Source organism: Daldinia caldariorum, assembly GCF_022478825.1.
Source record: "Daldinia caldariorum strain CBS 122874 unplaced genomic scaffold F4812scaffold_25, whole genome shotgun sequence".
NCBI lineage: Eukaryota > Fungi > Ascomycota > Sordariomycetes > Xylariales > Hypoxylaceae > Daldinia > Daldinia caldariorum.
In genome coordinates this window covers 258,820-273,698 of record NW_025953061.1, presented here as the reverse complement: position 1 = coordinate 273,698, position 14,879 = coordinate 258,820, and the positions used below count along the sequence as shown (strand labels likewise).

The window sequence follows — 14,879 nt, the reverse complement described above, 5'->3', positions numbered from 1 at the left end:
TTTGGAGACCTGCACTCGTCCAGGCATCTTTCTGGGAGGCATCAGCGATCCCAATGATACAAATCCATCGATCCAAACGCCAACCTATTTTTGCTCAAGCATATGAACGCCTAATGCCATTACTTCGTAGACCAGGCCACACTATAAACAAGCAGCTCCGATTACCATTATTATATCGTTTATCATTCGGTTCGCGCAAAGAGAATTATGTCCCGAGGTTTTCGTCCATGTATGTCATAGCTCCCGGTTCATATATTCAGCCGTCTCAGTAGCCGCTGCTGCCATAGTCGTCGCCACGGATGAAGTTGCCAGTGACAGGACGTCCTTGCTACCTGCGACTATGTTGGACGCAACACCGCTGTCGCCACCATTAACGTAGAACCAGGCGCGGCTGATGATGAAGAGAAGATGTTGGGGTAGGTAGAGTACGACGGCGATGGTCAGCAAGCTGCACAAGAGGAATACGACAGACCCTATAAGCAATAGATGATAGATGATTAGCAAATGGATCGTCTTGGGCTCGACACGAGCATCGCGGCATGTGCTATAAACCACTTTTCCTGACGTAAAGCGGATCTCGCAGAGGTCTCTCCAGGGACAGGACAGCAAAGAGACAAGAAAGAGACAACAATGGCGTAGAAGTGAAGTGCAAACTTACAAAATATAAACCTCTCAGCCGATGTAAACATGTAAACACCGAACGTGACCTCGATCTGGTACTGCTTCAACCGAAGCCAACGGCCGAAGCGCTGGACGGCGTTGAGGTTCTCGGGCTCTTTCGTCAGGTATTCCATCTCGATTGTGTTTTTGCTTTTCTTTTTCTTCTTCTTTCCGGTATTTTTTATCGTTCTTGCCAATCCTGTTTTTTAGTCTTCCGCAGGTCTGATGTATGATTTTGCGCGATAGATTAAGTTGGAGAAACCTAGTTTTCTCTTTTCTCTTGTTTTATTTTTGTTTCCGAGTTAACGTCGATGAAGGCGTATCAAGAAAGAAAAAGAGAAACCGATATAACAGCGAATTGTGATTTAGAAATCCTTGCTCATATGAAGATATATATCTTTTGTAGTTGGAGGCCTCGACTCGATACTAATAAATGGGAGAAGACAGGGATAATCCGTAGGTAGGTGTTGTTCGAAGTAGTTTCTCGAACCACGCACGGCTCTATGTTTATTTCTTCGTTCTCGCGGGAAAAAAAAAAGGGTCCTTGGGGATTTTGGTAGTTAGTTACAGTCAGTACCTAACCTAAAAAAGCTATCCACCACTGGCCGGAGGAGGAAAAAAAACGGGACGCGTAATTGGCGAATTATCAAGGGTGCAACAGCATGGATCCTTAAACTTTTTACCTAAGCAGCTAAGCCTGGTCAAAGGTAATAAGGACAGCTTAATTGAACCAATAGGAGGTTGAAAAGTGGAAATTTCCCCCTTTTCATGGTACCTAGTGGAAGTACGTACCTGACCCAAAAGGTCTTTAGGTAGGTAAGGTACCTAAGTACATCGAGATAAGGATTGAAGAAAAGTAAGTGTTAGTGACGTCGCGGCACGAGTCTGGCAGCTTCAGTAATAGGTATTGATACCGCGAAGAAATACAGACTTGACATTGAAAACACTTGCAAAGGAGAAGCTCAAATAATTAAGTACCGTGTATATCTCATCAATGCCATAGAGGAAAGACAATATCAAAGAAAATAAGAAAAAGAACAATCATGCCGACGCTACTTCAGCGGCTACGACCGCTCGGCGGCTGCTACTCCCACATCCCCTCCTCCATCGGTCGACGATCCCGTAACCCTCTTTTCCCTCCTTCTCCTGCTCCGACCGCCCCGCCGTCCCGTCCGTCCAGCTTCTCCGCCTCCCCGGCCCTCTTCAAAAACACAAACCTGCCACCGCGTCCCAAGCCGCCTCCCGAGGACGAAATCGAGGAGTCCTTCCTGAAGGGCAGCGGGCCCGGCGGCCAGAAGATTGTGCGTGTTTGCTCTTCTTCTTCTATCTACCTCCTGACAACTCATCTTTTTATATTTATCCCCTTCCTATATATATAAAGCCTATATATAGAAGCATTCCACACAAGAAAAAGAAGACACAAAAAGGCTAACCCAAGACCTCCTCCTCCCCGCCGAACAGAACAAAACCAACTCGGCCGTCCAGCTGAAGCACCTGCCGACAGGCATCGTGGTCAAGTCGCAGGCGACGCGGTCGCGCACGCAGAACCGCGCCATCGCCCGGCAGTTGCTAGCGGACAAGCTGGACCAGCTGGCGCGCGGGGACGAGAGCCGGGCCGCCGTCGTCGGCGAGTTCCACCGCAAGAAGAAGGCCAGCTCGGCCAAGAAGAGCCGCCGGAAGTACCGCAAGCTGGAGAAGGAGAAGGAGGAGGAGAAGGAGAAGGAGAAGGAGGAGGAGATGGAGGACTACTTCGACATCTACCCCGACTCCGCACGACTTAGAGAGATAAAAGAGAGACGTCTAAGAAGAGAGAGAGAGATAGACCATAGGTCAAAATAACGACAAAAAATAAGAATGAAATTAAAAACGTACATTAAAAAGAGGAAGACAGTAGTAGATAAGCTCGTTTGGACACGCGTTACAACGTGAGTTGTTTAAGAGTATTTTTTTTCTCTCAAAACTACTATTTTATTCCGTAATACCGCCCCCTGGGGGCATTATGATAGCCATTATAAATCAGTATAATCCGCACTGGTCTGTTTATTACACGAGCAGGTCCACGCACTGTTAAAAGAACTAGTTTCTACTGAATCATTACGTAGTAGCTTTTTACATGCTTGTGGTTCACAAGTTTCACGCCAGACTTATTAGTGTAACGAAAAAATAAAGTAGTATATGATCAACCTCGGCTGGAATTGTCTAGTCCACCCCGTGCTTGAATGGGCCTCCTAAAAGTAAAGCACCTCATATTCTCTTTCCCCTTGGAGTAATACAGCCCCAATCTCTCGACCATTATCAGAACTTTTCGTAGATACGAGTCTCGACGGGGATACATTCGCAACGGCGGGAGCTCCGAATACGTCGCGCCCTGCTTGGGAACACTACGGGCTCGTGAGAAATTATTGGGTTTGCGATATTTCAAGAGCTAATTTTTTTTCAACTGTTAGATCCCCAAGAAATAAGGAACAAAATACATATCGTCGGGGTTAATTACCTTAGAAGCACTTGCGGTGAACGATCGAGGGACCACTCTCGTCGTACTCCTGCTTGGAGATCCACATTTGCTGGAAGGTGGATAGAGAAGCCAAGATGGAACCACCGATCCAGACCGAGTACTTTCGCTCAGGGGGAGCGATGATCCTGACCTTCATGGACGACGGGGCCAAGGCGGTGATCTCCTTCTGCATACGGTCGGAGAGACCAGGGTACATAGTAGTACCACCAGACTATATATAACACGTTAGCATATACATACACGCAAAAGCCGCGCCTAGATATCAATACGTACCATAACGATGTTGCCGTAGAGGTCCTTTCGGACATCGACATCACACTTCATGATGGAGTTGAAAGTGGTGACGTGGATACCACCGCTCTCAAGACCCAGGACGGAAGGCTGGAACAGAGCCTCAGGGGCACGGAATCGCTCATTGCCAATAGTAATGACCTGACCGTCGGGAAGCTCGTAGGACTTCTCCAAGCTGGAGCTCTGGGCAGCAGTCTGGATCTCCTGCTCGAAGTCGAGAGCGACGTAGCAGAGCTTCTCCTTGATATCTCGGACGATTTCTCGTTCGGCGGTGGTGGAGAAGCTGTAACCGCGCTCAGCGAGAATCTTCATGAGGTAATCCGTCAAGTCACGACCGGCCATATCGACACGGGCAATGGCGTGGGGAAGGGAGAAACCCTCGTAGATGGGGACAACGTGGGTAACACCATCACCGGAGTCGAGCACGATACCAGTGGTACGACCGGAAGCGTACAGAGACAGGACGGCCTGGATGGAGACGTAGAATGCAGGAGCGTTGAAAGTCTCGAAGACGATCTGCGTCATCTTCTCACGGTTAGACTTGGGGTTGATGGGAGCCTCAGTGAGCAGAACGGGGTGCTCCTCGGGAGCCACACGCAGCTCGTTGTAGAACGTGTGATGCCAGATCTTCTCCATATCATCCCAGTTGGTGACGACACCGTGCTCGATGGGGTATCGCAGGGTTAGGATACCACGCTTCGACTGTGCCTCATCACCGACGTACGAGTCCTTCTGACCCATACCAATCATGATACTATGTTAAGCATATCGTTAGACATCGTTTCGTGTGCGTGGATTATACATATAGTATATCGAGCTAGCTAGCTACTTACCCATGGTGGCGGGGACGACCAACGATGGACGCTGTGTTGACACGTTAGAATATGATTCAAACTTGAGCTCATCCTGATGAGGCTGAAGCGGGGGAGAGAGATGGTTGGGCGAGGATGGAAACTTACGGAAAACAGCTCGGGGAGCATCGTCACCGGCGAAACCGGCCTTGCACATACCCGAACTAGGGACAGAGTCAGCTCGAGTATTCTAACATTATTTATTTCGAAATTCATATTGAAGCTTTTTCTTCTTCTTTTTTTTTGCTTTTTTTCTGGATGGTGATCGGATCTATGTAGATGACCACCACCACCAGGCAACGAGGTGCGCTTCGGGATGCGGTGAAGCGAGGTTATATCTTACCCATTGTCGATAACGAGGGCAGCAACTTCCTCTGCGATGAAAAGTAATGTTAGCACGTTATGAACTCGTTAGAGGCTCGAGTAAAGGTAAAGGGTTCGGATGATCCAAGTTGGATTCGAGACGGGAGCTAAGGTTGAGGTTTAAGAAACAAACATACCCTCCATTGTGATGGATTATGTAGGTTAGGTGTTAAAAAAAAGAATTAAATTAGAAAGGAATGAGGAGGTTATCTGAGAGCCCTTGCGATTCCCGGATCGTGAAGAGCAAAGATGGTGTTGAATTCTCGACGTCTGCTGGGCAGAAGGATGACGAGAAAAGGAGGTGTTTTGGCGAGTGGAAGTTGATTTTAAGGTAGAGAAGTCGGACAAGTTAATTGCTTTCTGGGGCGAGAGTGTGGGAAAAAAGGGAGGAACGAAGTTGGCTTGATGCACCGATCCCACAGTCGATGGGAGGAACTTGTGGGCCGAAACAAAAAGAGAGGCGGGGCACGACCAAGTACAAATATACCACAAATACCACAAATACCAGTAGAAGATACGTATGCCTATCAGCCAACTCCCATACCGCTACAAAGTACCAGGGTACATTACTTTCTAATTTTAACAGGGATAGGGGGGAATGGCCTTACTATTAGAGGTACGCACGTCGCACACAACCAATTCACTTTAGACAATTACCACTGGATAACGACTGGATACAACTGGATACAGAATGGGTAGCGCACCCTTCACCGCTGACGCAAATCGGAAATACGCCTAATAGTCTACCAAAGTAAAATAAGCTCCTTAAAAGCTAGGTACAAGAGTTAAGTAAATACGGGTACATCCATTCCATATTTACCAAGTATCTGCCTAAGCTATGTACCTACCTAGTATCTAAGTAGTAACCTTAGGCAGCCTTAAGTATTGTACCTAGGTAGGTAGGTACCTAGCCTTTTGGCACACTACCTAAGATACCTACATCATGTAACTGACATTTATTTTCATCAGGCATCTTCGAAAAACCTCAACTTCCTACCATTCCACACCATCAATCGATTTTAATATATCTGACAAGGCATCGCTGTTATTTAGAGGTGCCTAAAGTCCTAAGCTCTCATGTAATATGGTTACCTACCTCACCTACCTGACCTAGGTAATCATTTAATGGTACCTACCTAGTATTCACTTCGCCAAGGCTTACCAAAAGACCACTTTCTAAAGTACCTAACCCACCTCGTTATCGTGGTCTGTGACCACTAACCTATATTACTATTTACATGGTATTCAGGGGTTGCAAATTCAGAAGGAGGTCGGCAACTCATCTCGTACTTGAACATGCGCCGAGGACCTACACACCCTACACACATGCCTTTGCAGTTTTATAGTGTTGCCTGTGGCTTAGCATAAGGCATCGATTACGTAGGTATATTACAGCACTTTGATCCTATCTGACACTCTAGTTGACAGCTGTATTATGGAAACTCAAATGCCAAGCAGGCATCGCCGGTACTGGTCAGAAGTATCAATTTCATAGGGGCAAGTGGGTTGGGGGTATGCAGGGGCAAAGTGAATTCGTGCTGTACTTCTCCTTCTATCCCAGCCTCACTCACCTCCTATACAAATACCTACCTAACATAACCTTAGGTAGGTAAGGTACTCTGACTGCCTACATACTATGCAGATACGATGATTTGCAAAGAACTTGGCTGTTCCTTTTTGCTAATTAAACAGGTGCCTAGCTAGGTTACTCGGGATTAGACAGATACTTTAAGAGTGAAATGCAACGCAAGGTACCGCGTATACGTTTGTGAGTTGCAACTGTAAAGTTGCCAGTTGTTTACGATGTAAGAAAATAAAAGGAGCCAAAGATTCGTTAGCAAATAAGCTTCTCGATTATGGCATTAAGGCATCAAGTCGTGACATGGCAACTTGATCAAATTATAACTACATCTTTTGAATGGTTAGGGGTAAAGGCGGTCAAGACGGGAAGAAAAAAATAAGGCGGGGTGAGGGGTATCCAGTGGTGGGGGCAGCTCATTCATAATCATTATCATCATCTTTGACACGGTAGGTATTTGAAAAGATATCATAGCCAGGCTCCTTCTTCTGAGGATATGCCCGCTAATATATATCTAGCTATCTTCTGCATCTGTATCAGTTATCAAAAGAAAATAGGAGTTGTACCTAAAATTCTATTCTACCCAAACTACCTACCTAGCTGCCTAGGTACTAATGGCATCAACCCAAAGCGTCTTAGCGGTTCATTTAAATAAGTCCTTCCCTTTGATTGGTCGGTACCATACATTGACCCCACTCTATCAGCTTAACAGCCCTATGTTTTGAGTCTTGTGAAGCTTCGCGAATCTTGGGGATCTCTGGAGAATACTGTATTGTACGGTTACTCAGCCAAAATTTTCGTAAAAGTTAAACGGACATGGCTTGAATATACAATACAGCCTATATAATACAATACCTACATGGAGATTTTCGTTTGATAAGAAATCCAACATATACAATATTTGGCATTTAGAACTGATATCTGAAATCGATTTGATTACCTAAGGTACCTTTCTTCCGAGGCGAACCAATTTGCTGGGTACCTAGGTACCTAGGTAGATACTCAGAACCTTGTCCTTGACTTCCTAGGTACGTAAAAAACGACGTAAAACGACGTAATCAACCAAGCTTCAGCAAATCTTACCCTATAACCCTACCTAGAGACCTCAGATTTTCAACTCCCTTACATCAGGTGCAGTATATTTTTCAACCTTTCCGTTGAACGACAAGAAGAAAAAAAAGATTAGACATAATAAGAATTTAAAATTTTTGTCTAATCAAATCAACTTTAGAAAGATATAAATACCTTACCTACCTATATAAACCCGATCAAAGGTAAAGAAGAGAGCAAGACACATCATAAAAAATGGCCGGAGAAAAAAGCCTAAACGAGCTGTTAAAATGGAGCATCGAGAACTCCACCGAAGCCGACCCCTCGGCGGCGGCGGCGGCGCCCGTCGTCCCCAACGCGCCGCGCACAGCCCTGAACGCCGAGGCCCTCGCGGCGCTCATGGGCGCGCCGTCCGACGCGGAGCTCATGCAGGCCGCCGTCGAGCACATCACGTCGAGCGACCCGGAGATCACGCTCGAGTCCAAGCTGACGGCCTTCGACAACCTCGAGCAGCTGGTCGAGTCGCTCGACAACGCGAACCTCCTGGCCAAGCTGGGCCTGTGGACCCCGCTGCTCGAGCTGCTCGGCCACGACGACGACCAGATCCGCCGCATGGCCGCCTGGTGCGTCGGCACCGCCGTCCAGAATAACGAGCCCAGCCAGGAGCGCCTCGTCGCGCTCGGCGGCGTCGAGAAGCTCGTCAGGATGGCGCTTGGCGACCGGTTGCCCATGGAGAAGCGCGCCGGTGCCGGCGAGGAGACGACGGAAGAGAGCGCTGCTGCCGATCGGGAAGAGACGAAGGACGTGCGCCGCAAAGCGATTTATGCGCTTAGTTCCGCCGTGAGGAATTACCAGCCCGCGTTAGATGTTGCCGCCAAGGAGCTGCGGAAGAGGGGTGAACAAGTCCCAGAGGGTATCGATGCAACGGACATGGATGCCGTGGACGGAATCATCAATGGATTGAAGCAGAAAGCTTTGAATGCATAAATACCGGTGGTTACGGGCGGCGTGGGAAAAGTAACATCGTGGCATCATCGGCGTTGGCGGGCACATCTAGGTCAATCAAAAAAAAAAGGGGGGAAGGGATCTACGTGGTCATGACACATCACTTGAGAGAGATGGTTACGGATTTTAACAATCGTAAAACACAAAAAACAACAACATGATATATCTTCCAAATGTTTTTGATTTGTGATTCCCGCATATGGTACAACTGTATTAATCCACAGTACCGTCCCAATACCAATACGGCAGGACGTCGAATATGTACATTTTCAGGGAATGCGAGTTGCTATCCCTTAGTCTACCAGTTTCCCGTAGAACGGAATGCCCAAGCTCATGCAGAGTAGTCTGGCATGTCTGTCAGACTTTGCTGTCGTTTCAAGGGTCATGCGGCACCCAGATATCATCTTGGATGGATATAGCTAAATGCGCCTGTAAGTAAACGGCTAATCACACTGCCTAACCTATTTTTTCGGGAACTTACAGAATAATTGGCTTCGACTTCCGGGAATAGCAGCATGTCCTGAGCTGTGAAACCCCAGTTGATGTTGCCGGTGCTGTCGCCGCTGGTGCCTATATCAATTGTCAGTGCCTAGTGTTTCCTAGCGTTTTTGAAATGGTATGGTCATGAGAACAGGGTACAAACCTGGGATGCCACTCCAATCCTTGATCTTTGGGAATACTAGATGGATGACCTTATCCACAAACTCGTACGCCTGATCTCCGTATATCGAGCATTTTACTCCTGATCTGTCCCCCTTGACGATGCCCCACTGGGAGACGCTTGCCTTGGTTGTCGTAACCTCGGGACGAACACCGGTAATAGTTCGCAACACTGCCTTTCCTACGGTGATATGATCCGGGTTCTTCTTCGCCTTGGGCAAATACATGGCTAAATGTACAGCTCTAATCTCAGGGATGTTCTGCCAAGTAATATTCTTCTCTAGCGGGAAGAGAACATCGGCACCCCTAGGCCCCCTCTTAGGTCGATTTATCATGTAGGGTGATGAGTCGTCCCATTCCCGAAGTCGTATCCTTTCGGGCTTATCTGGTGTTCCTGGAGGAACATGCTGGTACATCATAGTCATGATGTCGGCGGCGATTGTTGAGTGGAAGGTTTGCTTTAATCGGGGAAGGTTAAACGGCCCGGGAGAGAAGTTTCGAGCGACGGGATCGGAGGATGGAGGGGGTTGAACTGGGTGCAAAGGTCCTCTGTCATATTTGGGAGGATGATATCGGTATCTACGCAGTTGAATTTCAGTAACCGTTCCTCCATTTAAAGATATATTATCCTGATCGCATTGTATCTCCGACCTACCTCTCGTGTGGCAGCTCATAGTTTCTGCGACTTGCCCTCTTCCTTGGATCCGTAATCTTCACATCCTCTCTCTTGACAATCGGTGCAGCTAGGCCAGAGTCGTGCTCAATATCAGGAATATCAGGTATTGCAGGCGTAGCGTCGGTGGATGCACATCTCTGAAAAGAAGCCGTACAAGGCATCCAGCGGGTGGCTGTACCAAGAAGCTGGCGGCCAGCTCTGGGGGCTTCTCTAAGAGCCGCCATGGTATATTCGTGCGCTCCGACACCGAATTGCTCACAGCCTACTCCTCGCAATCGACGTACAGCCTCGAGACCTCAGATGGGCGGAAATTTCTCTAGGCGCATTTCTCTACTCCCGTGGTTCCACAGCGATGGGAAAGTTTTTCGGTAAAACCGCTAATCCGAAGACTTAGGTACATGGATGTACCTATTTTATTTTAAGCCCTTTGATTGGCGACTTTTACATAACTTGTACCTATGAAATCCTACCTTAGGTAGGTACCCCCACGTTGTGTAACCTTAGGTAGGCTCTACATTGTACGTACATGTACCTAGAACCAAATTAAAGTCTTATCGATATGGACTATGCAGCGTTTCTATTTCTATACGATACCTCTTACTAGATATGTACCTATACGATCGATCCAACATCGTAACTTTTTCATATTTCGTCGAGGATATGTCTCTTATCTCTAAGTAGAGATATACTCATTGATATTTACTATTAGTTATGCTATCATTGAATGTATTACATAGCCGTTCTTTCTGCAAATTTATTCGATGCGGGACCGGAGTTAACATCACTACCATCTCGGAGGTTATAAATCTAAGAGTGGACCGGGCCGACAATATAGATATGTTATATCGTCACCTACCTAACGTAAGTTCCCATAAGTCCTAGTATTTAGCTTAGAAAACCGAGGAAGCTCGGGGTATTGATAGCGTCCGACAACGCGGTGGTATGTCGATCAGCTGATAAATCAGCATTTTTAAGTGCTATTAACTACGCCTAACAGCTATAAGCTTGTCTCCTTTTGGTATTGCATTACAATGGCACTCGAGCGATACGACTACCTACCTACGGAGTTACCTAGGTATGGACAGACAAATATACTTGAGACATACCTGCAGCATGAGACCTGGGCACCCGAATATCCGGGTCTTGGTCATTCACAAGACGTAGAGGCTGATAAGTACGCACACTTAAAGTATGATAAGCGGCTAACGAAACCAGCGAGATCTCATTCGATCGCCTGCAGCACGGAGGCCCGCCAATGGAGGGAGAGAAACGGGCCTTCTAGACTTCTTATTAAGGAAAAAAAAAGGTTCCATGATATCCAAGTACGGGGGTATATGGTTGCATACGGGGGGCATATGTACTTACCTCTATTCATTAACTAAAGGTTACGTAGGTAGGTATTTTACTTTTTGAGTTACGTGACGCCTAGTGTACCTGATTTAGAGTTGCGCCTGCTGCGTCTTTATACATTTCAATGAACTTAGGTAGGGGTTACATACCTCGCACTTATACATTATAGATTTAGGTATACATTGCACGTTACCTACCAGCACCAACATATAAGTAGGTAGGCACTGTCTACCTCTTACCAACTAGCAACTCACCTAAATTCGAAAGACTTCTTTCTCTTGACGACTATGACTAGCTACCTATTACTAAATTAGAACTCGTGGTTACCAAAATAAGTCCCTAGTTTGCATCACGCGAATACGATTATATAACGTAACCGGTCATACCTAAGTGACAAGATACAAAGCGAATTTAGCTTCCCCATATTGGATCATTCTTTTTTTTTTTTTTTGGAGACCCCTGAACGGCGCGAAACGCTCAGTCTTTTACTTAGGAACTTTATACAGGCAGCACAGAAACCCCCGTACTGCCACCGCTGCATCAATTCATTTACTTCAGCCTCTTAAACTTCCTTGGCTGCTGCAAGCTCCCGCTCCATTTCAAGGTTGCAAACAATTCTTACCCAGTATTTTTTTTAATTGCACCTGTTCTTCTTTTTTTCTTCTTTCTGAGCAAAACAACTCGACGTTTCCTATCATTTTTGAACAATGCGAGTTCCCTTGTCGTATCATCATCACCTTCAGCCTTAGCACCAAGTCCTAAGTCCCAAGTCCCAAGTCGCATCGTCGCTCAACTCAGGCTTGGCATTACTGTCTATCGGCAGTGATAGTTCAAACGGTCGACGAATTTTATTTATTTTAAAAAAGAGGAAACCAAAAGAGGAGTCCTCCATTATCATCGTCGTACAGCGCATTTCCATTGTCATTATCAAATCCAAACATGAGCGAAGGCTGGTGACGTTGTTGTAAATTCATAAATCACCAACACCTACCACCTCTGTCCTCCTTTGAGCCAGGCCCTCTAGGCCAATTTTCAATGCTGCGAGACCCCACCATTAAGGTCAGCATGCCTAAGAAGTTCCTCAGCCGCCGTGAGAAGAATGGTCACCGTCGTAACGGATCGTCCGATCCAGCCACTAAAGTAAGGTGACATTGGATATGTCACTTCTCCATCTTAATAGGTATATACATTGTATTCTAACTACATCTTTCTAGCCACACCGTCCTCTGTCGGCCGAGGCCTTCTTTTCTATATTCAAGCCCGAATCTCGACAGTCTACCAATGCCGATACAGAGCGAGAAAGGGAGGGAGCTAAGGTGCGTCAGCGCAAACTTCGACACCCACCTCTACGCTTCAAATAACCCTAATCGTTAATTCGAGCAGATCGACGACATACGGCGACGAGTTGCCGATCTAGATTTCCCCGTCCTAAGCGATGATCAGATACGATATGTGCTTAATTCTAAGTATTCATCTGGCGATGTCGACAAAGCTATGGAGCTACTGTTATTGCAGCAATTTTCCCTCTCCGGCAAGATTCTCAGTTACAACCCAGCAGTCAACATGCTCGGAGCTGAAAATCGAGGAAATGTGACCTGCTATCTCGACGCGCTGCTCTTCGCTATGTTTGCTAAACTTGAATCGTTCGAGTGCATGCTTAAAAGCGATTTCATGGATGAACCACAGAGGAAGTTGGCCGCGCTACTGCGACTTTGGGTTAACATGCTACGAAGCGGGAAGTTGATTGAAACCGATATGGTACGTGATTCCTCTATACTGCGAGGCAATCTACAATGGAACTGATGATAGTGGACAGACCCAACATATTCAGGACGCCTTGGCCGCATGTGGTTGGAAAGACGCGCAATTACTGGAGCAGCAGGACACATCTGAAGCTTTCGCCTTCATTACGGAGACTCTCCAACTTCCTCTCCTTACTTTACAGGTTGATCTATTTCATCAAGGAGAAAAAGATGATGCAGATCACAAAGTCGTCTATGAAAGGCTCTTAAATCTTGCCGTGCCTCCGGATAACAACGGGAAAGGGATCCGATTAGAAGACTGCCTAGAGGAATACTTTAACTCCCAGGTCGATGTGCTGAGGGATAGCCTAGAAGAGAAAAAGGTGGAACGATCTGACGCGATACCGACCCTACAATCTGCCGATACTTCCAACGAGCCTAGAAGTACGATTCGTATCGTTACCGAGGAAGATCAGGAAGGAGGTACCACACTCGAGTCTGAGCATGGCCCATCTCTACAACGCAGGTGGACGATACCCCAAGAGACGCATTTGTCGGACCTTCAAACAGATTCGGAGGCGGAAGCTTCAGGGTCCTATATAGCTTTACGACCGCACAGGAGTCGGACTGAAAGCATAATCCAACGAGTTGTGGTTGATGAGCAGGGCAACTCGACCGAGTCCGATACGGCGAGTTTGTTTCAGAGAGCCAAGCAGACAGCGGCGGTTGTTAGAGCTGTGACAATACCAGCTTGGCAGTTCTTCAGACTTATACGTACGATATACCATTTTCTTGTAAGGGCTACGAGACTAACATAGATCATAGCGTGGCATTCCCCTGCCAACAAGGAACCCGAGAGCGACCTAGAGGTTGCACGGCATTTCAGCCAACGACCCGTTGTCGGAATCTGCCTGAAACGGTATATGATGGATGCAGAAGGTAACATGAAACGGCAAAACACATATATCGACATCCCCGATAGTTTGAGGTTGCCACATTTTATCGTCGACGAGAGGCGCGTGGAAGAAAGTGGGCTAGCTGCCGAGTACAAGCTTGTCCTTCAGTCCGTGGTCTGCCACCGGGGCGATTCGCTGCATTCCGGCCATTACGTCTCCTTTTGCCGCGTAGCTCCCAAGCTTCTCACTGATAACCGCAGACACGATAGCGATCCGCCCCCCGACTACGAAGAAGCTCAATGGGTCAAATTCGATGACCTTTCAATCGAGAATCGAGTAACGCTTGTTGATGACATAAAGCAATCACTCAAAGAAGAGATGCCTTACCTACTCTTCTATCAGATTGTCCCGATAGTAGAAGTAGCGGCTAGCTCGACCGAAAGCACAGACATAGAGCCACCGTCATACGATGATGCGGCCCTCAATTTAACTAATTCCGAAACTTCGGCGACGCAAAGTCAGGAAAGACTGTCGATCTCTCGTCGGCCAAGCAGCTACTTTGATAATTTAGTCCCTCAGCCGGTGACCAACGGTGGGATACGCTTTTCGGCGGACTTAGAGCTGCCGCCACGTCGCAGCTTCGCGGATGAGGATGGATTTCTTAGCCTGTCTCGCCGGGGCAGCATTCACAATGATTTTAATATCGCAAGCCCTATGCCTGTATCAGAGGGCCCCTCACCAGTCGTCACACCTGGGGAGGAGACTACTGCGCAAAGACTAAGTCGGGCTGCTGCGAGATTTAGAAGCAGCAATAAAAGTCGACCCCAAAGTCAGGCCGGTGAAAGCCGGAAGAGCTTATCGGTTCCGAGATTTGGAGTTTTCATAAAGTCAAGCAAGGAACCACTGCGGGACTCAACATCATTGGAGGCCGAAGATGAGTACGAATTCGTTGAGAACATTGAAAAGGAGCGCATAAAAGAGAACGGCGCAGACGCAACCCCTACACCGAAAAAGGGGAAGTCGAAGTCGCATCACGACAAAGGCAAGGGGAAGGATAGCAAAAAAATAAACATGCCAGATAGGGAATGCATTGGTGAGTATAGCTTTTTTTTTTTTTTTTTTTTTTTTTTTTTTTTTTTTTTTTTTTTGTAAGAGGTGGGATATATAAAAGAGAACCAAGTGCGGGGGATGAAAAAAAAACAATAAAAAAAAAATTTAAAATTTTAAAAGATTTTTAATTA

At 46.9% G+C, this 14,879-nt stretch overlaps 6 protein-coding genes across 6 annotated transcripts in view; 3 read left to right on the top strand and 3 right to left on the bottom strand.

The window, feature by feature from the left end:
* Window positions 1-234: 234 nt before the first annotated feature.
* On the bottom strand, window positions 235-794 carry F4812DRAFT_463506 (uncharacterized protein; the record flags this gene model as incomplete). The annotated part of the gene is made up of 2 exons (XM_047938219.1): window positions 235-473; window positions 659-794. The coding sequence occupies 2 exons, from the start codon at window positions 792-794 to the stop codon at window positions 235-237; spliced, it is 375 nt and encodes a 124-aa protein (XP_047785993.1).
* A 728-nt stretch (window positions 795-1,522) lies between these two features.
* Window positions 1,523-2,798, top strand: F4812DRAFT_237612 (RF-1 domain-containing protein). Its single transcript, XM_047930594.1, has 2 exons — window positions 1,523-1,961; window positions 2,122-2,798. The coding sequence occupies exons 1-2, from the start codon at window positions 1,704-1,706 to the stop codon at window positions 2,497-2,499; spliced, it is 636 nt and encodes a 211-aa protein (XP_047785992.1). The 5' UTR covers window positions 1,523-1,703; the 3' UTR covers window positions 2,500-2,798.
* A 277-nt stretch (window positions 2,799-3,075) lies between these two features.
* F4812DRAFT_237653 (uncharacterized protein) lies at window positions 3,076-4,842 on the bottom strand. The gene is made up of 5 exons (XM_047930595.1): window positions 4,818-4,842; window positions 4,426-4,691; window positions 4,300-4,330; window positions 3,449-4,220; window positions 3,076-3,386 (listed from the first exon to the last, which is right to left on the bottom strand). Exons 2-5 carry the CDS (start codon window positions 4,472-4,474, stop codon window positions 3,156-3,158), a joined length of 1,083 nt encoding a protein of 360 aa, XP_047785991.1. The 5' UTR covers window positions 4,475-4,691; window positions 4,818-4,842; the 3' UTR covers window positions 3,076-3,155.
* A 2,397-nt stretch (window positions 4,843-7,239) lies between these two features.
* Window positions 7,240-8,451, top strand: F4812DRAFT_237546 (Fes1-domain-containing protein). The gene has a single exon (XM_047930593.1). It carries the CDS (start codon window positions 7,565-7,567, stop codon window positions 8,294-8,296), a length of 732 nt encoding a protein of 243 aa, XP_047785990.1. The 5' UTR covers window positions 7,240-7,564; the 3' UTR covers window positions 8,297-8,451.
* A 26-nt stretch (window positions 8,452-8,477) lies between these two features.
* F4812DRAFT_445971 (ribosomal protein L5) lies at window positions 8,478-10,018 on the bottom strand. Its single transcript, XM_047935601.1, has 4 exons — window positions 9,630-10,018; window positions 8,958-9,553; window positions 8,796-8,884; window positions 8,478-8,733 (listed from the first exon to the last, which is right to left on the bottom strand). Exons 1-4 carry the CDS (start codon window positions 9,872-9,874, stop codon window positions 8,608-8,610), a joined length of 1,056 nt encoding a protein of 351 aa, XP_047785989.1. The 5' UTR covers window positions 9,875-10,018; the 3' UTR covers window positions 8,478-8,607.
* A 1,891-nt stretch (window positions 10,019-11,909) lies between these two features.
* Window positions 11,910-14,879, top strand: part of F4812DRAFT_237508 (cysteine proteinase) — a 3,888-nt gene continuing 918 nt past the window's right edge. The window contains exons 1-5 of the mRNA XM_047930592.1: window positions 11,910-12,140; window positions 12,215-12,316; window positions 12,384-12,758; window positions 12,817-13,516; window positions 13,568-14,731. Coding sequence (XP_047785988.1) covers window positions 12,036-12,140; window positions 12,215-12,316; window positions 12,384-12,758; window positions 12,817-13,516; window positions 13,568-14,731 — 2,446 coding nt within the window. The 5' untranslated portion in view covers window positions 11,910-12,035. The remainder of the gene's footprint in view (window positions 12,141-12,214; window positions 12,317-12,383; window positions 12,759-12,816; window positions 13,517-13,567; window positions 14,732-14,879) is intronic.

Bases quoted from the DNA above. Each gene is read 5' to 3' on its own strand.
- F4812DRAFT_237653 (XM_047930595.1), bottom strand. From the start codon at position 4,474: ATGTGCAAGGCCGGTTTCGCCGGTGACGATGCTCCCCGAGCTGTTTTC. The intron at 4,331-4,425 runs GTAAGTTTCCAT...GTGTCAACACAG, and splicing joins TGCTCCCCGAGCTGTTTTCC to CGTCCATCGTTGGTCGTCCC. The intron at 3,387-3,448 runs GTACGTATTGAT...TGTTATATATAG, and splicing joins TCTACGGCAACATCGTTATG to TCTGGTGGTACTACTATGTA.
- F4812DRAFT_445971 (XM_047935601.1), bottom strand. From the start codon at position 9,874: ATGGCGGCTCTTAGAGAAGCCCCCAGAGCTGGCCGCCAGCTTCTTGGT. The intron at 9,554-9,629 runs GTAGGTCGGAGA...TCAACTGCGTAG, and splicing joins TATGAGCTGCCACACGAGAG to ATACCGATATCATCCTCCCA. The intron at 8,885-8,957 runs GTTTGTACCCTG...CAATTGATATAG, and splicing joins GGATTGGAGTGGCATCCCAG to GCACCAGCGGCGACAGCACC.
- F4812DRAFT_237546 (XM_047930593.1), top strand. From the start codon at position 7,565: ATGGCCGGAGAAAAAAGCCTAAACGAGCTGTTAAAATGGAGCATCGAG.
- F4812DRAFT_237612 (XM_047930594.1), top strand. From the start codon at position 1,704: ATGCCGACGCTACTTCAGCGGCTACGACCGCTCGGCGGCTGCTACTCC. The intron at 1,962-2,121 runs GTGCGTGTTTGC...CCCGCCGAACAG, and splicing joins GGCCCGGCGGCCAGAAGATT to AACAAAACCAACTCGGCCGT.